This window comes from Aotus nancymaae, unplaced genomic scaffold, assembly GCF_030222135.1.
Source record: "Aotus nancymaae isolate 86718 unplaced genomic scaffold, 86718_ANA_hifiasm-v0.15.2.pri h1tg000079l, whole genome shotgun sequence".
Taxonomy (NCBI): Eukaryota; Metazoa; Chordata; class Mammalia; order Primates; family Aotidae; genus Aotus; species Aotus nancymaae.
In genome coordinates, this window is record NW_026988494.1 from 1621265 (window position 1) to 1644318 (window position 23054).

The 23054-nt window shown below is 55.2% G+C and overlaps 1 protein-coding gene across 2 annotated transcripts in view; it reads right to left on the reverse strand.

Annotated features, from left to right (window-relative positions):
• The window catches only part of ADGRA2 (adhesion G protein-coupled receptor A2), a 46589-nt gene extending 32683 nt beyond the window's left edge, over nucleotides 1–13906 (reverse strand). For both annotated transcript variants that reach the window (XR_010339644.1, XM_012475942.2), the window contains exon 1: nucleotides 13641–13906. Coding sequence is in view for 1 of the 2 variants with exons in the window: in XM_012475942.2 (XP_012331365.2) it covers nucleotides 13641–13906 (266 nt within the window). In the remaining variant the exon portion in view is untranslated. The remainder of the gene's footprint in view (nucleotides 1–13640) is intronic.
• Nucleotides 13907–23054: the final 9148 nt, after the last annotated feature.

Consider the following 23054-nt stretch of genomic DNA (forward strand, 5'->3'; position numbering starts at 1 on the left):
ATTGCTTGAACCCGAGTGGTGGAGGTTGCAGTGAGCTGAGAATGCACCATAGCACTCCAGCCTGGGCAACAAGAGCAAAAACTCCATTTCAAAAAAAAAAAAAAGTTTAAAAGTTCATTTTGAGAATATATTTTATTTAGGCCTGGTGCAGTGGCTCATGCCTGTAATCCCAGTGCTTTGGAAGGCTGAGGCGGGAGGATCGCTTGAGGCCAAGAGCTCAAGACTAGTCTGGGCAATATACCAAGACCCTGTCACTACAAAAAATAAAAAAACAAGTAGCCAGATGTGGTGGCCTGTAGTCATAGCTACTTGGGAGGATAAGGCAAAAGGATCCCTTGAGTCCAGGAGTTTGAGGCTGCAGTGAGCTGTATTGTACCACTGCACTCCAGCCTGGGTAACAGAGCGAGATCCTGTTTCTAAAACTATATGTGTGTGTATGTGTGTGTGTGTGTGTGTGTGTGTGTGTGTGTATGCACACACATATGTGTGTGTATATATATGCACATACATATATTATAAAATCTAACTCAATGTATCCAAAAGGTTATCACTTCAATATGTAATCAATATAAAGTGATTAATGAGACATTTTCCTTTTGATTTTGGTAGAAAGTCTTAGGACTCTGGCATGTATTCTGCTGCTCTCTTCTCTGCCAACACATCTCAGTTCAGACCAGCCGAGGGCCAAGTGCACTCGTGTCTGTGTGCAGGGCGGGAGCAGAGCAACAGATCAGGGACCAGCCCCAGAGGAGGGCAAGGACGAGTCTCTGGCCCAAAATAGCTTATCTCTGAGTCCAGCTCCCATTCCTCCCCAGCGGCCCTGAGCCCAGACTTCACGCAAGCCTGGACGGCCTCTCTCTCTCTCTCTCTCTCTCTCTCTTTCTTTCTCTTCCCTCGACCCCACCCCTCTTTCTGAGGCAGCCTCTGTGTGTGCTGGGAGGCACGAGCTGAGCTGGGGTGGGGGCAGCTGCAGCCCACGCTTCCGGCTTGGCTAGCTCAGCACCAACTCCAGCCCTGAAAGCCTTGAAATGAGATATTTTCTTGCTGCAGAGAACATGGTCCTGATGCTCCACTCTCTGACCCACTCGCAGATGCAGCCACCAGGCAAAGGCCTTTTCATCCTTCTCCTCAAGGGGCCCCCTTCTTGCTGTATTTCCAGCTCTTGGAAAGACCTCAGGCAGATGGCCCTGTGATTCGAGTCCCCAGATACTCAGCATTGTAGCTTTTGGCCTTAACAACCTGGAGAGGTCTGAAGAAGTGTACTCTAGACCTAGATTATCCAGAGAGGGGCCTCCATTGAGCTTGCTGGTTCTGTTCTCCAGAGGGTGCCTTGTGGTGGGTTTCCCTGGGGAGAGGAGGGCAGGCAGTTTTAGACAGATAGTGCAGGAGTTTTTTGTTTTGTTTTGTTTTTAAGAGAGACAGGTCTTGCTGTACTCCCCAGGCTGGACTACAGTGGCGTCATCACGAATCACTGCAGCCTCCACCTCTTCAGCTCAAGCAATCCTCTCACCTTGGCGTCCCCAGGAGCTGGGACTATAAGCATAAGCCACCATGACCAGCTAATTGAAAAAAAAAAAAAAGAAACGTGGCCGGGTAGGGTGACTCACACCTGTAATCCTAGCACTTTGGGAGGCTGAGGCCGGTGGATCACTTGAGGCCAGGAGTTTGAGACTAGGCTGGCCAATGTGGTAAAATCCTATCTCTACTAAAAACACAAAAATTAGCTGGGCGTGGTGGTGCACACCTGTAATCCCAGCTACTCTGGAGGCTGAGGCAGGAGAATCACTTGAACCTGGGAGGCAGAGGTTGCAGTGAGCCGAGATGGTGACAGTGCACTCCATCCTGGGTGACAGAGCAAGAGTCTGTCTCAAAAAAAAAAAGTTTTTCTAGAGACGGAGATCTCACTATGTTACCCAGGCTAGTCTTGAACTTCTAAACTCAAGCAATCCACTTGCCTCAGCCTCTCCAAGTGCTGGGATTACAGGGATGAGCCACCGTGCCTGGCTGGGTCTGGCATTTTTATGGGCAGGTAGGAAGCTGGGCGTTACAGCACTGCTGATGGGGATGAACACACACACACACACACACACACACACACACACACACACACAGCTTCATCCAATGGGCAGAAAAATGTTCCCACCACGCTAGGCTGTCCCCTGGGAGGAAAGCAGGCAGAGTGGCCACAACTGGGCAGGGAAGGAGGGAGCCTTGACCCCACAGCTCCATCCAGCACAGACATAGGACCGGCCTCAGCCCTCTTCAACTCCCAAGACAGACGCCTCCTCAGCCTGCTCCATCCTCTGGCCCTAAAACCTCACAGGGGCCAGCCAGGTGGGTTTCCTGCCCAACCACATAAGCTGTGCCCCAGAGCCCTGGCTGGCCTGGCCAGGCTTCTTCAGCTTCCTTCTTCCGTCCCTCCCACACCTCCTCCCACTCCTAATGTCAAGCTTTTCACAGGAAGGAGGGCCAGTCCCTGGAGTCTCCTGTTCTCTACTCCAGAGTTTGAAAACTGGCCAGAGAGAGGGGGCACACTGAGTCCATTCCAGAACTCTCTCCCGGCTGGGGTCCTATTTTAGGGGAGAGAAGCAAGCAGAGTTCCCATTAATGGAGGCCGAGGGAGCGAGCGGCTGGCGTCTACAGAGAGGCCTTGTGGGCTCTGGGCAGCCGCAGGAACGTACCAGATACCACCCCGACATCAAAGATGACCCTGCAGGAGTCACATGGGCACAGCTCCGGGGAGGCATGGTGCCAGCACATGCCTGAACTAAATGTTTCTCACATGTACAGGGAGAGTCATACGTGTCAGCCCCCTGCCAACCACACAGACCCAATGAGCTCCTCTCTGGACTTGGGGGAACCCATGCTCCCCAGAGAGTCAGATCCTGGAGCCTCCGTAGATTCAGGCCATCCTAGGTTCCTAGAGGTTCCTAGACTCTGGGAGGCCCCTGTCTCCAACACTTGCCACTGGCAGCTTGGCTGTGTCCTAGGGAAACCATCAGAGAGTGGGTAGGGGGCAGTCGGCTTGCTGATGTCCAAAACCCCTGGGGCTTAAACCCCCACTGAAATCAGAGCTCTCAGCCTCCCCTGCAGGCGCTGTGCCTTTGAGCATTTCCAGGGCCCAAAAAGACGCCTAAAACCTAAAAAAGAAGCACTGCCTCTAAAATACAGATGCTGCAAAGGCGGAAATTAACAAATGCGTAATGACATAATTATCCAAGGTCATACTATGTCATTAGCAATAATGATCATGTTCGATGACGGATGTGGGTACATTTTAGTATGGTTGCTACGACAGTGGGGCCTCCAAAAGTGAGGCTGCCCACCTGCACAGGCCCTGCTTCAACACACAGCATTAGGCGAAAGGCTGGCCTATGGCTTCCATCCCTCCGAGGCTGCCTTCACGTGCATTTAGCCTGACTGCAAGGGAAGTAAATGTTGGTGAGGACTTGTAAGGTGTCCTGCCCACTCCTCTACTTCCCCGCCACTCTTCCGTGGGTTGGATGCCTGTCTGGGCAGCCCTAAACACCGACTGGCAGTAGAAGGAAGCCTAGGGAGGGGCTTTAGGGAGTTGGGTCCTGAGACTGCCCCTGAACTCAGCCTGGAAGCTGGGCTGTCCAGGCAGGGCTGGAGGCCAAGGCCATGAGAGAAAACAGACCTGCATTGAGTCCTGCTCCACCCTGCTTTCTCTCATAGGTCTCCTTTCTCTAACCTACTCTCGCTACAAGGGCACCCCAGCTTGGTGGTGTGCTCGGGGAACCAAGAAACTGGGGCTTGGATGGGAAGGGAATCTGTGGCTTTGGGACGGACTCTGGAGGCAGAAGCCTAAGAAAATGCCGGCTGCAGTGGCTTTCACCTGTAATCCCAGCACTTTGGGAGGACGAGGCGGGTGGATCACTTGAGGTCAAGAGTTCAAGACCAGCCTGGCCAACATGGTGAAACCCCATCTCTACTAAAAATACAAAAATTAGCCAGGCATGGTGGCACAGGCCTGTAATCCCAGCTACTAGGGAGGCTGAGGTGGAAGAATCACTTGAACCTGGGAGACAGAGGTTGCAGTAAGCCAAGATCGTGCCACTGCACTCCAGCCTGGGTGGCAGAGGGAGACTCTGTCTCAAAAAAGAAAAACAAAATGGGCTATGGGTTTTTGTAGAGGGTAATCAGTATGCCTTGATGGGGATTTGGGAGTCACAGCATCCTGGCTTGAGCACAAGGAACGTAGTCTGCTATAATCATCACACTTAGATATTCATTCATTCATTCATTCATTCATTGCTTAGACCTACCTAACAGCCATTATCACTCAGCCTTGTGTAACAGGCTAGTCCTATACACATAAAACATACATGGCCTCTCTACAAACTTCTATTCATAAAAAGTGAAGATAGAATGTTCGTGTTAAGTGTGTGTCTGTATCTACCCGATTTGTGGAGGCTGGGATATTACCCCCAATAGACCTTAAACATTTCCTCCACATAATCTAAAAGCCCCCCAGTGGGAAGCCAAGCTTTTGGGTGACGAAAACGGACCTCTTTGAGGGGTGGTTGACGATGGAGGTCTCACTTCGTTGCCTAGGCTGGTCCTGAACTCCTTGCCTCTGCCTCTGGAATAGCTGGTATGCCACCACGCTGGTACCTGTCTCAGGAGACTGTAAGGACAGAAGGGCAGAGCCTGGGTCTCTCGCCTCCTGCCATGGGGCAAGGATACTCTGTGGGCATTGGCTGAGTGACAGGGGGCAGAGCTCCAGGATGGAGGGGCTGTTCGGTCAACAGAGAGTTCACTGCTGAGCCCGGGTTTCCCCAAGCCACATGGCAGTTTCTTTCTACCTCCGGTTCCCTCTCTCTCCCCAGCACCTAGGAGATAGCACCCATCCTTCTCTGAGTGAGCCGGGCTCCACAGTTCAGCCTTCTGGGACGCCACACCCATAGGGGTCACGTTGTCCAAAGCTACCTGAGGTGGTGCCAGAGAGGAAGAGAAAACAGTTGGAAGGGCATTTTAGAGACCACGGGCTGCAAGTTTCCTGGATCAGACTGATTTCAAATACTCCATGCAGTGCTTCTGTTGGGGACCCCGTGAGAACGCTTGTATTTGTTAGGCCATTTTGGGGTCGGGGGAGCCCCTTTCCCCTGGCTCATGTATCCACGTGGAGGAAAATGGATTAGGGCATCTTCCCTGCCCCATCCCCACGGATGGCTCCTCTGATTGGTCAGTGTGCAAAGAGGGCCCAGACCTTCCTGCCTGCAGAGCTGTTTAATGTGGGGCTCTCCCTCGGGGGGACAGGGTGGAGTGGGCCTCGGATGTCCCCTGGGTGGGCAGCTCTGACTAAACTCATTGCTGCTGAACCTCTAAGCCAGGTCTTCTAATCTAGCTTTTATCAGCAATAAAACCTGTATTCTGATCTCCTTCTGTCTGCTGACCTATTCTATATCTCGGCAACCCTCTTCAGGTGAAGACAGGAAGTAGTTTTGGGGTCAGGCCCCTTTAAACTCCCAGTCCCACATGTCTGCATTTTGATTAGAAAACGCCCTTGTCATCAGCAGAGTGGGCAGGTGTGGCCTCCAGGACCCCTGCTGCCTGGGACAGTGTCGCTGTTTGGGACTGAGGGTGGTGAAGCTTTCAAAAGGTCTGAGAAGCTTCACAGTCCCCAGAGCTCTCTCTGTTGTGTTTCCTCTCCCTTTCTTTTTCTACAGACGTGGCTGCCCTTGGTGGCTTTGTCTGGGTTCCCATCTGCACAGACTAACAGCAGAGGGGACTGGAGGCAGGAGCCCTGGGGTCTAGTTAGAGCTGCCTGGCTAAGGGCCATGGTGTGTGTGTGTGTCTGTGCGTGTGTGTGTGTGTGTGTGTGACCATGGGCAGGTTGACCCCTCCCTGGGGTAAACTGGAGACCCCACACCTTCTATCTGATGGCCTTTCCCATCCTGGACACTGAGTCTCCTGAAGCTTGAAGTCATAGTTTCTGCCTCGACACACAATTCCCAGCAAGGCTAGGAGCCCTGGCATGGAGAGGGAGGAGGACAGGGAGGAGGAGAGGCAGGAGGAGAGGGGGAAGGGGAGGGGGAGGGGCGGGAGGAGGGGAGGCAGGAGGAGAGGGAGGAGGACAGGGAGGAGGACAGGGAGGAGGAGGAGGAGGAGAGGCAGGAGGAGAGGGAGGAGGAGAGGGAGGAGGAGAGGGAGGAGGAGAGGGAGGAGGAGAAGGAGGAGGAGAGGGAGGAGGAGAGGGAGGAGGAGAGGCAGGAGGAGAGGGAGGAGGAGAGGGAGGAGGAGAGGGAGGAGGAGAGGCAGGAGGAGAGGCAGGAGGAGAGGCAGGAGGAGAGGGAGGAGGAGAGGGAGGAGGAGAGGCAGGAGGAGAGGGAGGAGGAGAGGCAGGAGGAGAGGCAGGAGGAGAGGGAGGAGGAGAGGGAGGAGGAGAGGCAGGAGGAGAGGGAGGAGGAGAGGCAGGAGGAGAGGCAGGAGGAGAGGCAGGAGGAGAAGGAGGAGGAGAGGCAGGAGGAGAGGCAGGAGGAGAGGGAGGAGGAGAGGGAGGAGGAGAGGGAGAGAAGAGGGAGGAGGAGAGGCAGGAGGAGAGGCAGGAGGAGAGGGAGGAGGAGAGGGAGAGAAGAGGGAGGAGGAGAGGGAGGAGGAGAGGCAGGAGGAGAGGGAGGAGGAGAGGGAGGAGGAGAGGGAGGAGGAGAGGGAGGAGGAGAGGGAGAGAAGAGGGAGGAGGAGAGGCAGGAGGAGAGGCAGGAGGAGAGGGAGGAGGAGAGGGAGGAGGAGAGGGAGGAGGAGAGGGAGGAGGAGAGGGAGGAGGAGAGGGAGAGAAGAGGGAGGAGGAGAGGCAGGAGGAGAGGGAGGAGGAGAGGCAGGAGGAGAGGCAGGAGGAGAGGCAGGAGGAGAGGGAGGAGGAGAGGGAGGAGGAGAGGGAGGAGGAGAGGGAGGAGGAGAGGCAGGAGGAGAGGCAGGAGGAGAGGGAGGAGGAGAGGGAGGAGGAGAGGGAGGAGGAGAGGGAGAGAAGAGGGAGGAGGAGAGGCAGGAGGAGAGGGAGGAGGAGAGGCAGGAGGAGAGGCAGGAGGAGAGGCAGGAGGAGAGGGGGAGGAGAGGGAGGAGGAGAGGGAGAGGAGAGGGAGGAGGAGAGGTAGGAGGAGAGGGAGGAGGAGAGGCAGGAGGAGAGGGAGGAGGAGAGGGAGGAGGAGAGGGAGGAGGAGAGGCAGGAGGAGAGGGAGGAGGAGAGGGAGGAGGAGAGGCAGGAGGAGAGGGAGGAGGAGAAGGAGGAGGAGAGGCAGGAGGAGAGGGAGGAGGAGAGGGAGGAGGAGAGGCAGGAGGAGAGGGAGGAGGAGAGGCAGGAGGAGAGGGAGGAGGAGAAGGAGGAGGAGAAGGAGGAGGAGAGGCAGGAGGAGAGGCAGGAGGAGAGGGAGGAGGAGAGGCAGGAGGAGAGGCAGGAGGAGAGGGAGGAGGAGAGGCAGGAGGAGAGGGAGGAGGAGAGGTTGGAGGAGAGGGAGCAGGAGAGGCAGGAGGAGAGGCAGGAGGAGAGGGAGGAGGAGAGTCAGGAGGAGAGGGAGAGGAGAGGGAGGAGGAGAGGCAGGTGGGGCCTCAGATCTTCCCTTTCCAGCTGGGAGATGTCTGGCTCCTCGGTTGAGGCTGGAACTCCCTGCCCAGGACTCGCTCTCCCACCCGTCCATTGCTTGCTCCTCTGTGACAGATGGGGTTCTGGGGCCTCACCTGGCCCCATCCATCCTGCACACCTCCTGGTTCCCAGGCAAGGGCTGGGAGGCTGGGAGGGTCCTGGGAGGCCGGGAGAGCCCTGGGAGGCTGCCGGAGTGAGCTACACTCCATGGCTTCTCTGCCCCCTCCCCCCCATAACCCAGTCCTGAAAGCGAAGGAATGTTCTGGAGTTTGGGAAGGATGGGGGCCCTGGGGGAGGGAGGAAGGGGAGGAGGCAGCTTTGTCCTGTCAGTGTCTGAGCTGTAAATAGAACAGAGCGGCTGGGCTGGGGGAATGAAAATAAACAGCCCCTCTGAGCAGCCCTTCCTAGCGGTTACCGGATCTTCCTTCTGGTCCCCCAGCCCAGGCCATTTCCCTCCTCTCCCCACCCCTGCTCTCTGGCTGCTCCCAGGGAGGCTGGGGCAGCCTCTACCCCTGGGGTGATGGGAAAGCTATCGGTGCCTGGGTCCAGGCTGTGTGGCGTCCAGGAACTCTCCTCCCATCTCTGGGCTTTGCTGAGGGGAGCAGCCAGAGCCTCCATGGGGTGGAAGGACAGCAATCAACTCAGAGGTGGCTGGAAATTATTCTCCATCAGTAAAGGGTTCTTCTCCCAATGACTCCCATGTGGGATAAACTTAGAAACACTCTCTTTCTTTAAAAACATGACCCCACATTGAAGGGTCAATTTATGGTTAGGTTCAAATTACACTGGTTTGCCGCTGCCTTTGGGGGAAATTCTCAGACTCCCCCCTCTGCCCCCCAGGATGAGGGGTTGCTACTTCCCCTCCCTAATCACAGAGGGGAGAGCCATGGTAGCCAGCAGGGGGGGACTTTGGTGGCTTCAGGAGTGACTGGGTTTATGCACTTGCAGGAGTGACTCTGGCCAATAACCCATTCTGGTCTCAGACCCACTGGGGGCGGAGTCACAAGTGTCCCCTTTGGAGCCAACATGATGGCCTCAGCAGCGGTTTTTCATTCCAGCAGTGAGCCCCAGAGAGCTCTGACCTCTGTCCAGTGTTCTCCCTAGGATGGGACCCTGATTCTAGCGTCCTGCAGAAGAGGGAGCCCTCAGGGGAGGGGCCTCCAGGCCCCAGAGGACAGAAGGGAGGAATCCCCAGATCCTGAGCTATCGACCTCCAGCTTCCCCAGTGGGTGGTGGGGAAGAATCCAGGAGAGACTGAGGTTTCTGCTGGGTCCATCCCTTTGAACAGGTGAGGTCCCGGAGCGCAGGTGGGAGTGCTGCAGCTGAGACCTGTACCCCTGGGTGGGGAGGGGAGTGGGCGCTGCAGCCTCCGGGCTTGCCCTGGCCTTCTCTGTCTCTGTCCTCTTCCCTCTCTTCTTTCCTTCGTTTTCTTCGCTCTTTCCCCCTCCCCCTCTTCTCTCACAAAAGCTCTCTGTACACAGCCACTTCCTCTGGCTGCTGTCTCTGCGCCCAGACCTTATGAGAACCATATGGGGGAAAGCTGGTGGAAGAGAAGGGGGTGGGGGCGCCGGCCTGGGCCCGCCCCTCCACCAGCATCCTGGTCCTGCCCTCGGGCCATGTGCACGATGCTTGGCACGCTTTGTCCACATTCCCCTAACTGGATCCCGGTGTCTGTAGCAAGGGGCCCTGAAGTGAGTCCCAGCCGGCAGCCGGAGGTCCAGAGGGAGACCTGTGCCCAAGAACCACTTCCATGAGGCCCATCTTCCTCAACTTCCCCCACCAAGATCACTGAACTCCCAACAGAAGAACCCAGCTAGTGCTGGGCACACCTGCGACAGACAGTGTCTCCTCCCCTAGGTGGGCAGCCTGTGTGGTGGGTGCCCCCGCCTCCTGGAATGGGAGGCTGAGCCGGCTGAAGGATTGCCTGTTCTGGGGAAATTCAAAGTGACTTCTCCTGGCCCAGCCTGGAATGTTCCCAGGTCAAAAGGGCTCTCGTCCTGCTGGGAAGGAACCGGGTTTTTAAAGTCTTTTGTGTCTAATGAGTCCCAAGTCCAGCCAGGTGAGCACCGAGGCCCTCACCTGGCAGGAATGCAATGTCCATCCTGGCATCAGCCCCTGCAGGCTGTGTGACTGTCAGCAAGGCACCTTCCCTCTCCTGGCCTCAGTTTCCTCAGCTGTAAGACGTGGGACTGGACTTCCTTATCGCTAAGACCCTTTGGAGCCCAGGCCATCTGGGACTTTATGACACTGGCTGGTATCCTCCGAGTGGCTGCTATCCTGGGAGGTCTTCACAGATCTCCTTCTGGAGTTATCTACAAACAGTCCTTTCCTGGAATTCCTTATCCTCAGCCCCGTTCCCCCTCACTCACTCACAGAGCCGAGAACCTCAGCCCTCAGCTGATAGTGAGCCCTGAGCTAATAGTGGGACTCACAGTGGCCTGCACCTTCCTTCCACACCCAGGTTCTCCCTGTCACAGGCCACCCCCGCAAGGGACCTTTTCCCTGGGGGAGGCCCACAAAAGCTCCTGCTCTGTCTGTTCTGGAGCACGGGTGCCCACAGCTGCCCTGCAGATTGGGCTGGGAGCCTGGGGGGTGGGGTGGGACAGAGGGATCAGGAAGGAAGCCAAGAGCTCAGCTTTCCTGGAAAACTGGGAATGAAAATCCACCAGAGAAAAAAAATGCAAAGGATGGGGGAGAAGGCGGGTGCAAAAACAGCAGGCAGAGTTGAGATAATGGGTGGAGGTGGCGGGAGGGCTTTCCAGGCGGTAAACAGGACTGGGAACCGGTCACCTCCGACTGCAGGAAGGCTTTGTCGGAGCGCAGGAGGAGGCTCTCCGCAGACAGGGACCCCGCCTTCGAGCCTGAACAGACCCCAGCACTCAGGCTCCCCAAGGGTCAATCCTGAGTCCCCGGGGGCTCCATCTTGGAGGAAAAATAAGGGGTCCTCCATGGAATATGGGGGAGATGGGGAGGGACGACAAAGCCGTAATGCAAAAATGAAGGGCTCCAGTCTTATTTGCACCAGGTGACAAGCTAAAAGGTGAAAAGGAAAATTTCATGGCAGAAAAATAATCAAGTATGAAGGAGGAGTTTGGAAGCGAGTCTGGCCATTTGCATGTGGCGGTCTCAGCTCTTGGCCTCTGGCTTTGCTGCCAGGCAAAAGAAGCGGCAGCTCCCTCCTTCCCAGATACAGGGGCTCAGAGAGCGATACCCCAAAGACCAGGCACTTTGACACACTGAGAGACCTTGGGGGCCTGAGAACTTGGAGCTCAGAACCAAGATCCTGCTAATTTATCTTATCCCCTGTGCCCCCAGGGCAGGGAGGGGGCACTCCCCCTGGAATTCCCTTACCTGATGGAGTAAAACTTCTCCCCAAAAGAAAGGCAATGGTCTTACTACTGCCTCCCTAGCGATCTCAGCAAATAACCAAGAACGAGAAGAAGAAGAGACAGGCGAGTTGTCACCACACCCAAACAGACTTCTCATCTACTCTTCCGGAGGGCAGCTCCAAGAGATCATCTGAGAGGTGTCATCCAAATAACCAGACCACCCTGGCTTCTGTGCAGCTCACCTTCTCCTGAATCCCATCACCTGCCAGCCACCTCCCACCTCCCGGTCCATATATCTGTCTCCTGCAGAAATAGCATTTCAGCCTCACTGACTCCCGTACACACGTGTGTGCATAACAGTAATACATGAGTTATGCTTTACTTGTGTTAACCTGGGGTTTTTGTTGTTCTTAGAGGGCTGTCAGCTGTAGCTCTTCCCGATGGGGAGGAGACGGATCATCCCCTTTCAGCCCCTACACAGACCTTCTCCTGTTCCTTCCCTCGAGATGCATCCTGGGGTGGGCATGGGGGTGCTGGAGGGACTGAGCCTGAGGAAGGAACCCTTGCCCAGCTTCAGCTGAAGGAGCATGGGTTCTTTTTCTTTCCAAAGACAGCTGGTGGGGGTGGGGATGGGGGTGCCATGAGGATGAAGATGATGTGGAGCCTGGCGGGAGAGCTAAGCAGTAAGTCTGTGACTGAGGATTCCATTACCCTCCAGGCTGAAGGTCCCTTGGGCTCTCCAGGGCGTCCCTGGCCTGCCCTGTCTGTGTCCCTGTGGGGAATCCAGAGCCAGGCTTGGGGGCTGCTCCTTAAAGGGTATCCTATCCTAAGCCAGTGGGTCAGTGGCCTGGGAGGGTTTGGGATGGGAGGGTGAACTAGGGGTCACCTTTGCTGCCACCCGGTTCTAATGCATTTTTACCAAGAGTTGACCCCACTCTCTCCTTGGAGTGGTGTGGATGGGAATGAACCATGGCCTGATCATTCTAAGATGTACTGCAAAACTGCCTTTCTATCCACTCCTCTACCCCACCCCTCACCCTCACCCAGCCATTTCCTTTTGCCTTTGATACGTTAGGATTCCCTAACCCTGACACACAGAAACACAGGGAGTGCGCATCCCACAAATGTGCATAAGCAGACACTAGAGCGTGCACACATGCACGCCCAGATCTCAGCTCTGAATTATTATGCAGCTGGGACTCAAGGCAGACACGACCGACTATTCCGCAGAGCAAGCGTTTTTCTCCTCCAGAACTGAGTGGGCTGGGGAATGCCCAGGCCTGCCTGGACCCTCAAACCCCAGCGGACACTTAGAGAGAACTGCCCTGAACAGCCACAGGTGCCTTCCCTGGCCACGGCTTTAGCCCTGAGCAGTCGGAGGCGGGAGCGAGCAGACACACCGCCTCCACCCCTAAGGCACACACAGGCACACACACATACACCCGGGCCGGGGAAAATGCAGGCCGGGCGGCCAGCGTCAGAGGCTGACCAGTTGTGTCCTGTCAGGAAGCGGGCAGCCTCTGAACTCACCCAACCACAGGCGTTACTGTATTGTTCTGGACACAATCGAAAAGACTGGGCCAGCCCCGACCCCGGGCAAGGGGCGGTGGAGAAACGGTTGCCACTGGGGTCAGGAGGACAGGGAAAGGGAAGCGGCTCTTAGGCTCGATTTGGGACAGGAAAGGAAGCGGCGGCCGTGGGGGCCCGACCCTCAAGTCCACGGCGTGCGTGGAGCTGCGCGCACGTGGCCGGCGCAGGAAATCTCTGCGGCTGGGAGGGGTCGCCAATGCTCGCGCGGCTCCTGGGACTTGCGACCCCGTTGGAGGAGGCTTGGGGTCGGGTTGCGGCGCCGCCGCGCTCGCTGCCAGCAAAGCAAGGGCGTACTGAGGCCCTGACTGAGAGGGAAGTCGCGGGAGGAGGCCGGGGTGGGATGCGGTGGGCTGCGGTGGGAGAATCCCGCTTCCCCAGCCGCTTTTCTTTCTTGGCAATCTTTGAGCGAAGTCAATCAAGAAACAGCCAAAGCTCGAGTTATTTCCAGGGGAGGCAAAGAAGAGGCAGGGACGCCGGACCCAGCACAGAGCTCACTGCACAAACGGCGCCGCGGGAGAGGGGCCCTAGAGCGATCGGGACGTCAGGGTCTCCCGCAGCCCAGAAGCGCCGGCATTCCAAGGGCCGACTTTCCCGAGCCCAGCCTCCCCTTGCTCTAAAGAGACCGGTTGCAAGCGGCGCTGGCAGGGCAGGGGGTATGGATGGGATGACCCCAATGGGCGGGTAAATCCGGAGACTCCTCCAGCCGGGTCCGGGACGCGTCCGCAGTGGTTAGGACCACAGCCCCGTCCTGGGCCACGGGTGTCCATCTTTCCTAAGCCTTCCCCGCTCTCACCTTTCTCAGGTCTTAAAGTCCGCAACCCTAGTCCAGGCTGGAACCCCGGGGCGTGGGTGCCCTGCAGGCGTGCACTCCACTTCACCTGTGCAGGTGAGTGGGCGCCTGCGGTGCCTCTCTCAGAGGCGCGCCTGCCCCCCGCAGCCCCTTCCCGCCTCCGCGCTCCAGGAGCCCCAGTCTCCCCGCTGCTCCTCCAACCCTCCCCTCCGGGCGCCTGAATCTCTGAAGTGGGGGTATCGCCCCCTTCCCCCTGCTCCCGCCCCTCCCGTCTCGCTGCCCGTCGTCCCCCGTCCCAGCTCCGGCCGGGCTGGCCTGAAAGGGTACTCACAGGGTAACGGTGCCGTTAGGCAGAAGGCCAGGCTCGGGAGGCTCCGGGAGGTCTCCGCCGCCGCACACCACCCTCCTGCGTGCCGGGCCGGGGGCGCCGCCGCTCAGCCCCTTGGGCCGCTCCCCCGAGCACTTGCAGCTGCGGATGGGGAGCGGGCAGCCGGGCGCGCCCCGAGCCTCGGGCGCCAGGAGCAGGAGGAGCCACGGCAGCAGCGGCAGCAGCAGGCGCGCTGGCGCCCCCCGCATCCTGCGTCCCCCGGCGCCCATCAACCCATCTCCCCGCGGGGACCCACAGCGCTGGGGCCGGGCTGCGCGCCGGCCGGAGGGACCAGGCGTGTGAGAGGCGTGCTCAGCGGGGGCCCGGGGCGCCTGAGGGCGGGGCGGGGGGCCCTGGGCGGAGACGAGCCCGGGGGTCCCCACCGCCGCGCCCCGGGGGCATGTCCAGCGAGCGCCCCGGCGGGGAGGACGCTGGCGCGGCTGTCAGCGCAGTGCGGGCGGCCCCCGGCGGCGCGGCCCGAGTCTCAGCGCCCGGCCCTCGGCCCGGTGGAGGCCCGGCCCTTCCGCGTCGTCTGCTTGCTGGGCGCTGGGCTGGGACCTAGCGGATTGCGCCGGGCTTCTGCTGCCGCCGCCGCTGCCGCCGCTCCGTGCCATGGATGGAGGCAGCTCCGCGCCGCGCCGCGCCGCGCCGCGCCGCTCCCGCCGCCGGCCCCCGCCTGCCCGAGCCTTCCGCGGGGCCCTAGCGCCGTCCGACTCGCGTACAGGCCGAGGCCCTCGGCCGACTGGGGGCAGGCCAGCTGGCTCCAGGACCCTGCGTCCCTGCGCCCGCCCTGAACCAAAACACTCCTCTCCCGCTCATCCCGGTCCCCCGGGCCAGGACCCTTCCTCTCCGCCACCCATCTCAGACCTCTGAGCCGGCCACCACCACCTTCCACAAAACCTCCCTCGCCTGTGCTGGTTCAGCCTGCACCCTCAGGCTGCTGGGGCCCTCCTGGACCCGCGGGCTTGGGCAGAGACGTCTGGGTGCCTGTTTTGGGTTGAACTTGGTGCTCTGCTCTAAGGTGTCCCTCGGCTCCTGAGACGATGGTCAGTCTGGAAGTTGGCTGTCACTCTCCCTCCAGCTCCGGTGGAGGCCGCTGCAGGAGGATGGTGACCAAGACGAAGGAGGCAGCAGACCCTCCTCCGCTGCAGTGACCTCGCTCAGCTGGGGGTGCATGTCATTCGGCCAAGGAGAGGTCAAAGGCCAAGGCAGACAAGGCTGCATTGGGCCTCCTACATTTTCCACAAAGCTGTTTGTGTGAGAGAGTGTGTGTGTGTGTGAGAGAGAATGTGTATGTGTGAGCATGTGAGCGTGCATGCATGAGTGTGTGTGCATGTGTGTGTTCGTGTGTGTGTGTGACAGAATGTGTGTGTGTGCACGCGTTTTCGGAACAGCGAGTGGGAACAAGGGAACAGGAGATGAGGAGGAGCAGGGCTTTGCAGCAGGGTGTGGAAAGAGCACTGCGCAGTGAGTCTGGAGATCCCTATACCAGACTCCACTCTGCCTCTTATTACTGTCTGATCGTGGACACAGCCCCCAGCTTGCTAGCATAGCTGATCTCTGGGGTTGAAATGGGGCTCTGCCTGGTCCCCAGTTTATCGTGGCATTAGAAGGAGAGAGTGTGGTGGGGAGGAGGGGCACGTGGTTTCCAAAGGCAGAGGACTGGTGGCCTTGATAGGCATGACCTTGACAGCTAGTGGTGGGTATAAAGCTGCCTGCAGGCCCTGCAGTGGCTCACACCTGTAATCCCAGCACTCTGGGAGGCCGAGGCAGGTGGATCACAAGGTCAAGAGATCGAGACCATCCTGTCAACAAGGTGAAACCCCGTCTCTAGTAAAAATACAAAAATTAGCTGGGCATGGTGGCACGTGCCTGTAATCCCAGCTACTTGGGAGGCTGAGGCAGGAGAATTGCTTGAACCCAGGAGGCGGAGGTTGCGGTGAGCCGAGATCGTGCCATTTCACTCCAGTCTGGGTAACAACAGCGAAACTCCGTCTCAAAAATAAATAAATAAATAAATAAAATAAAGCTGCCTGCAGTATACAGGAACCAAGGCTGGGGACAGGCAGGAAGAAGTCCAGCCCAGGGGTCTGTTTCCCCACAGAGGCTCACCTTTCTGCTGCTTCAGAGAGCTGCCAGGATGGGACAGGACTCCTGTTCCCTCTCCTTCACTCTCTGACCCAAGCGGTCCCCAAGGTGAGTGCCACCTTCTTTCTTGAGCTTAGCCCTGCAGGTGTGTGTGGGGCCTTTTCCAGGGTCCCTGTGCCTGTCAGCCCAGTCTCCAGCGACTACACAGGCTTTTCTCCCGTGCCCGCTGGCGTTGGCGTTGGCGGCAGGCAGGGGGCCTAGACGTTGGCCTCTTCACTTTCCCTCCCTGGCTCCACAGATCTCTCCCAGTTGCAGGCTCTCTGGTTCCTTGAACTTCCAAAGATAAATAAATAGTGATTGCAAATGGAGGGAGGGAGAAGGGGAATGGACTCCCCCAGCGGGGGCCCTCGCAGGCGGCGGCCCAGGCTGCATTCCTCGGGAAAGAGCTGACGGCAGAGTCACAGCCCATAGGCAGGGCTGTGCAGCCGTCCTGTTCACAGGCGAGGAAGACTCCGAGATCTCTGGCCTGGGCCATGCAGCTCTTCTGTGATTTCCTTTTGCTACATGAAGATGTTCAAAATCTAAAGAGGAATTCTACCGGAACACCCAACCCTGGAGGCTGAACAGAGGCCAAAGGCCATTTAATGAGGCGAGGCTTCCCCACTGCTGGGAATGAGATATCTGGTGGAGACATTTACAAAACACTGGCTTGTCCTAAGGGTCACCACATTTGACTTCTTACCCACCCAGAGAGGTGATGAAGTGGGGGTTACTTTCTTTCTTTTTTTTTTTTTTTTTTGAGATGGAGTCTCACTCTATTGCTTAGGTTGGAGTGCTGTGGTGTGATCTCGGCTCACTGCAACCTCCACCTCCTGGGTTTAAGCGAGTCTCGACCTGCTTGAGTCTCCCACCACCACGCCTGGCTAATTTTTGTATTTTTAGTAGAGACGGGGTTTCACCTTGTTGGTCAGGCTGGTCTCGAACTCCTGATCTTGTGATCTGCCTGCCTCAGCCTCCCAAAGTGCTAGGATTCCAGGAGTGAGCAACCATGCCTGGCCATGATCATGTTTGTTTATTTTTTTGAGACAGAGTCTCACTCTGTCGCCCAGACTGGAGTGCAGTGGTGTGATCTCAGCTCACTGCAACCTCCGCCTCCTGGGTTCAAGTGATTCTCCTGCCTCAGCCTGCTGAGTAGTTGGGATTACAGGTGCCCACCACCATGCCTGGCTGATTTTTGTATTTTTAGTAGAGACAGGGTTTCGCCATGTTGGCCAGGCTGGTCTCTCGACTTCCTGACCTTAGGTAACCCACTGCCTTGGCCTCCCAAAGTGCTGGGATTATAGGAGTGAGCCACTGTGCCCTGCCATGAGCATGTTTTAATCCTTTTTTTGTGTATGCTTCTAGTATATAGTGCCCAGCTGTGGCTCCTTTTTAAGTGCTCCTCTGAGCCACAGAGAACCTTTCCTCTGGGAAGCTTCCTGCAGATCTCTCCTCGGAGATGCAGGGAGGAGTGAATGAGTTGCCCACATCAAAATCTTTTTGTTTTGAGGTTTATTTGAGATAGGAGAATGATTCAAATTTAGTTCCGGACCTCAGAAAATCTGCTAGGGAGACTGATCAATTAAATATACCTTGATTAAAGGTGATGAGCTCTTCACCAGTGGCCATCGCAGAGACAAGGCTGAATTAATTCCGACCAGAGCAAGAGAGAGCGGACTTTCCAAAAGTGTCCATTTAATCTGGGCAAGTCTACCAGACTCTATAAGACCTTATTTCCCTAAGAGTCTAGGGGCTCATATCTGCTATCTCCCTCTCAAAAGAAGTTTGCCTTTAGCAGGAGCTGGCTGCTAGCTGATCTCTCTGAGACTGAGTGGATTGGAGCTACCACAGGAGGTACATGAGGAGAGCTGACATCCGCTGAGTGCTTATTATGTGCCAGGCGCTTGCTGAGTACATTTCATAAGAATTAGCTCATTTAGCCAGGCAGGGTGGCTCATACCTGTAATCCCAGCACTTGGGAGGCTGAGGCAGGCGGATCACCTGAGGCCAGGAGTTCGAGACCAGCCTGGCCCACAGGGTGAAACCTCGTCTCTCCTAAAAATACAAAAATTAGCCGGGCGTGGTGGTGGGCGCCCGTAATCCCAGCTACTAGGGAGGCTGAGGCAGGAGAATCACTTGAAACTGCAAGGCGGAGGCTGCAGTGAGCTGAGATAGCATCACTGCACTCCAGCCTGGGGGACAGAGTGAGACTCCTTCAAAAAAAAAAATCTCGTTTAGTTCTCAAAACAGAATGAGGATGATTGCTTTTTTTTTTTTTTTGAGTCGGAGTTTCCTTCTTTTTGTCCAGACTGGAGTGCAATGGCCACAGTCTCGGCTTACTGCAACCTCTGCCTCCTGGGTTCAAGCGATTCTCCTGCCTCATCCTCCCAAGTAGCTGGGATTACAGGCACCTGCCACCATGCCCGGCTATATATATATTTTTTGTATTTTTAGTAGAGATGGGGTTTCACTATGTTGGCCAGGCTGGTCTCGAACTCCTGACCTCAAGTGATCTGCCTACCTCAGCTTCCCAAACTGTTGGGATTACAGGCATGAGCCACCGCGCCCAGCAGTTAGGATGATTGTTTTAACAGACAGGAAATCGGCCGGGCGCGGTGGCTCACGCCTATAATCCCAGCACTTTGGGATACTGAGGCGGGTGGATCACAAGGTCAAGAGAGGGGTGGATCACGAGGTCAAGAGATCGAGACCATCCTGGTCAACATGGTGAAATCCTGTCTCTACTAAAAATACAAAAATTAGCTGGGCATGGTGGCACGCGCCTGTAGTCCCAGCTACTCGGGAGGCTGAGGCAGGAGAATTGCTTGAACCTGGGAGGCGGAGGTTGCAGTGAGCCGAGATGGCGCCATTGCACTCTAGCCTGGGTAACAAGAGCGAAACTCTGTCTCAAAAAAAAAAAAACCAGACAGGGAATCCAAAGAGTACCTCACCCAAGAATACATAGCTAGTAAGTAATAGAACCAAGATATGGAGGCCTGGAGCCAGAGTTGAAGTTTTTTTGAGATAGGGTTTTGATCTGTTGGCCAGGCTGGAGTGCAATGGTACCATCATAGCTCACTGCAGGCTTGAAGTCCCGAGCTCAAGCAATCCTCCCACTTTAGCCTTCTGAGTAACTGGGACCACAGGCATGTGCCACCACGCTTGGCTAATTTTGAAATTTTTTGTAGAGATGGGGTCTTGCCATGTTGCCCAGGCTGGTCTCAAACTCCCAGCCTCAAGTGATCCTCCTGCCTCAGGCCTCCCTAAATACTGGGATTACAAGCATGAGCCATGGTGCCTGGCCTAGAGACCAAATTTTAAACTGCTATACTCTGTCATTTCTAGGGAGGAGAAGAGCTCGCAAAATTCTCCCAAGAGTTTCATTTCCCCCTGTGGTTGTTTTACTTTGATTTTCTGGCCTTCTCTGAGCCAAACATTTAGAGATGTCCACTCTTAACCCAGAGCTGGTAGTAGAACCAGGACACACTTGGCTTTTTCCTTAATCCAGTCCAGGAACGCAGAAACTTCTGAAGGAACTTCACTACTAAGCTTGGAGAAAGTAATGGGTGGATAAAGAATATACACAGACCGCCAGGCACAGTGGCTCACGACTGTAATCCCAGCACTTTGGGAGACCGAGATGGACAGATCATGAGGTCAAGAGATCCAGACCATCCTGGCCAACATGGTGAAATCCTGTCTCTACTAAAAAAAATAAACAAATATCTGGGCGTGGTGGCATGCGCCTGTAGTCCCAGCTACTCAGGAGGCTGAGGCAGGAGAATCGCTTGAACCCAGGAGGTGGAGGTCGCGGTGAGCTGAGATCACATCACTGTACTCCAGCCTGGCAACAGAGCAAGACTCTGTCTCAAAAAAAAAAAAAAAAAAAAAGAATATACACAGACACAGACTATGAGCATGCGGAAGTGTCAGAGATGACAGCAGCTAATGAGCTCCCAGCACAAGGCCCTCTCTTCTGCAGTGTGTCAGAGGGTCCCACCCAGGCTGTTCACCTTTTTGTTTTTTTGCGGGGGGGTTGAGACAAGGTCTCACTCTGTCATTCAGGCTGGAGTGCAGTGCTGTGACCATATCTCACAGCAGCCCTGAACTCCTGGGCTCCAGCAATCCTCCCACCTTGGCCTCCCAAAGTGCTGGGATTGCAGGCATGAGCCACCGTGCCTGGCCTTACCTTTTAATGCTAAGATTTTCTAATTTCCTTCTGTGCCTTGTTGTCCTTCAGATTTTAACAACCAGACTCAGGTCAACAGTGGTTGAGGTAATGGCCCATAATTGGCTTGAGAATGCAAACGTGGCATTTCTCCAGAGTTTCATTAGCACAGAGTGACAAGGTGACCCCCTGTCCCACCTCCCTCCTGGGGCTTCCTCTGAGCTCTTGTCCCCGTCCTGCTGAGCTGCTGGTCCTGTTGGTGCATTCATGCTGGTGTTCATGATGGAGAAAAGCCCATAAAGGAATGAATCAGAACTGGTGGGTGCTATGCAGACAAATATTTAGGCCTGTGAGGGCTTCTCTTTGGTGATCCGATTCTAGCACATACAAGGTACCTGAGTGTAATTCATACATTCCTGCAGAAAGAGTCATAATCTCTGTCTCTATTAAAGTCCAATTTTTCCTTTAAGTGAAATCTACTCACAGTCTTGCAGATGGGGACTGCTTCCTGCACGATGAGCACAGCGGCTAAGAGCAGGGACTCTGGTGTGGATTCGAATTCTGGCTCTCCATTTTATTGATCATGTGACCTTGGGCAAGTCACTGAATTTACTCAGGCCTCAGTTTTCTCATCTGTGCAATGGGGAAAAATACAGTGCCTACCTAGATTATGATGATGGTGGCAGTTACATGTCTACGTGCTGAAATAAAAACATATTTGGACTTTGTTCCTGGTTCCTAACATAGAGACCCTAAAATTCTTGCAATTTCCTGAGTGATAAGAGTGTTTTTGGTTATTCATAACGAGTCTCTCTCCTTCATACTTGAGTTGATGCTAATGAGATGACTTAGGGTGTGTCCCCTAGTTAGCCTCAGAATGGGGCTGGTCACCAGAAAGACCAAGTGATTAGAGGGTTGGAGCTTTAAGTCCCGCACAGCAACCTCTGGGAAGGGGCGGTGAAACTGGAGGTAGAGCTCTATAAAAACTATTGAACAGGCCTGGCACTTCAGGAGGCCTAGGAAGGCAGATTGCCTGAGCCCAGGAGTTCAAGACCAGCCTGGGCAACATGGCAAAACCTCATCTCTACAAAAAATAAAAAAATTAGCTGGGTGTGGTGGGACATGCCTGTAGTCCCAGCTACTAGGGAGGCTGAGGTGGAAGGATAGTTTGAGCCCAGGAGTTCAAGGCTGCAGTGAGCTGTGATCGCACCACTGCACTCCAGCTTGGGTGACAGAGGGAGACCCTAACTACAAAAAAAAAAAAATTAAATATTTTTTTCTGTTTTTGAAATGGAGTTTTGCTCTGTCTTCCAGGCTGAAGTGCAGTGGCGTGATCTTGGCTCACTGCAACCTCTGCCTCCCAGGTTCAAGCAATTCTTCTGCCTCAGCCTCCCAAGTAGCTGGGACTACAGGCATGTGCCACCACGCCTGGCTAACTTTTTTGATATTTTTAGTAGAGATGGAGTTTCACCATGTTGGCCAGGCTGATCTCGAACTCCTGGCCTCAAGTGATCTGCCTGCCTTGGTCTCCCAAAGCGCTGGGATTACAGGCATGAGCCACCATGCCCAGCCTAAAAAATTTTAAACTTTTGAACAATGAGACTGAATCTGTTTCAAAAGACTAAAAGAGCTTTTAGGTTGGTGAATGCATCATCAAGGTGCTGGGAGGGTGGCATGCCCAGAGCGGGCATGGAAGCTCTGTGTCCCATATCCTCTTCCCAATACCTTGCCCTATGCCTCTTATCCACTTGACTGCTCCTGAGTTGCATCTTTCACAATAAACCAGCAAACATAAGTAAAGCATTTCCCCAAGTTGTCCATTCTAGCAAGTTGTGTAACCTGAGGAGGGGGTCACAGAAACCCCCTTCTGATAGCCAGTCAATCAGAAGCCTGGGACTTGCTGATGGCATCTGAAGTGGGGGCCGTCTTGTTGGGCTTGCTGCTGTTTCATTTTAATTTTGCCTTATGTTAGAGCTTTGTTGTTTACATACTTGACTCGTCCACTAGACAAGGTCCCAGAAGAGGGAATTCTTTTATTTATTTGTGACTCCTAGCCTCTTTTAGTGCCCAGTAAATAATTGGAGACATTCATTGAACTCATTTAGCAAAGTGACACTGAAGTCTTAGTCATTTAGTTAAGCAATATTTATTGAGCATCTACTATATGCCAGATACTGTTTCAGGCACTGAAGACACAGCAGTGAACCAAAAGAAGGTCTGTGGTTTCATGAAACTAACATATAGCAGTGGGGGGACAAACAATATATAAATAAATGTGTAAATATGCATAAGCTAGGATAGAGGCAGTAAGATCACTGCAGCAAAATGAATCAGGGCAGCAATTGAAGAGTGATGGGGAGACCTCTCTGACAAGGTGACCTTTGAGCAGAGTCCTGAAGGACTGAGGGAGTGGGCCACATGGATTCTGGGGGACTGAGCATTGCATGTTGGGAACAGCAAGCGGCAGCAAGGTGGAAGAGCGAAGAAGAGTTAAGGGAAGAGTTAAGGGGTGGTGTGGTTGGAGTAGAGGGAGTAAGAGGGAGAGAAATAAGAGCTGGGGTCACAGTGTCTTCTGACCACACGTGGGTCCAGATTTCATAAGGTATTAAGACCACATTCATGAAGAATGTTATTTTGTGTGAGAAGCGGGCCCTGGAGGGTTTGAGATGAGGAATCATTGACTATGAATTAGGCTTAAATGGCCTCTTGTGGCCAGGCACGGTGGCTCACGCCTGTAATCCCAGCACTTTGGAAGGCCAAGGCAGGTTGATCACCTGAGGTCAGGAGTTCGAGACCAGCCTGGCCAACATGGTGAAAACCCATCTCTACTAAAAATACAAAAGTTAGTCGGGCATGGTGGCAGGCACGTAATCCCAGCTACTTGGGAGGCTGAGGCAGGAGAATTTCTTGAACCCAGGAGATGGAGGTTGCAGTGAGCTGAGATCCCACCACCATACTCCAGCCTGGGCAACAGAACGAGACTCCTTCTCAAAAAAAAAAAAAAAAAAGGCCTCTCTGCTGCCTCTGTGGAGGATCAGGAATGGTGAGACCAGTGGGGTAGCAGGAGACAGTGAGGAGGCCAG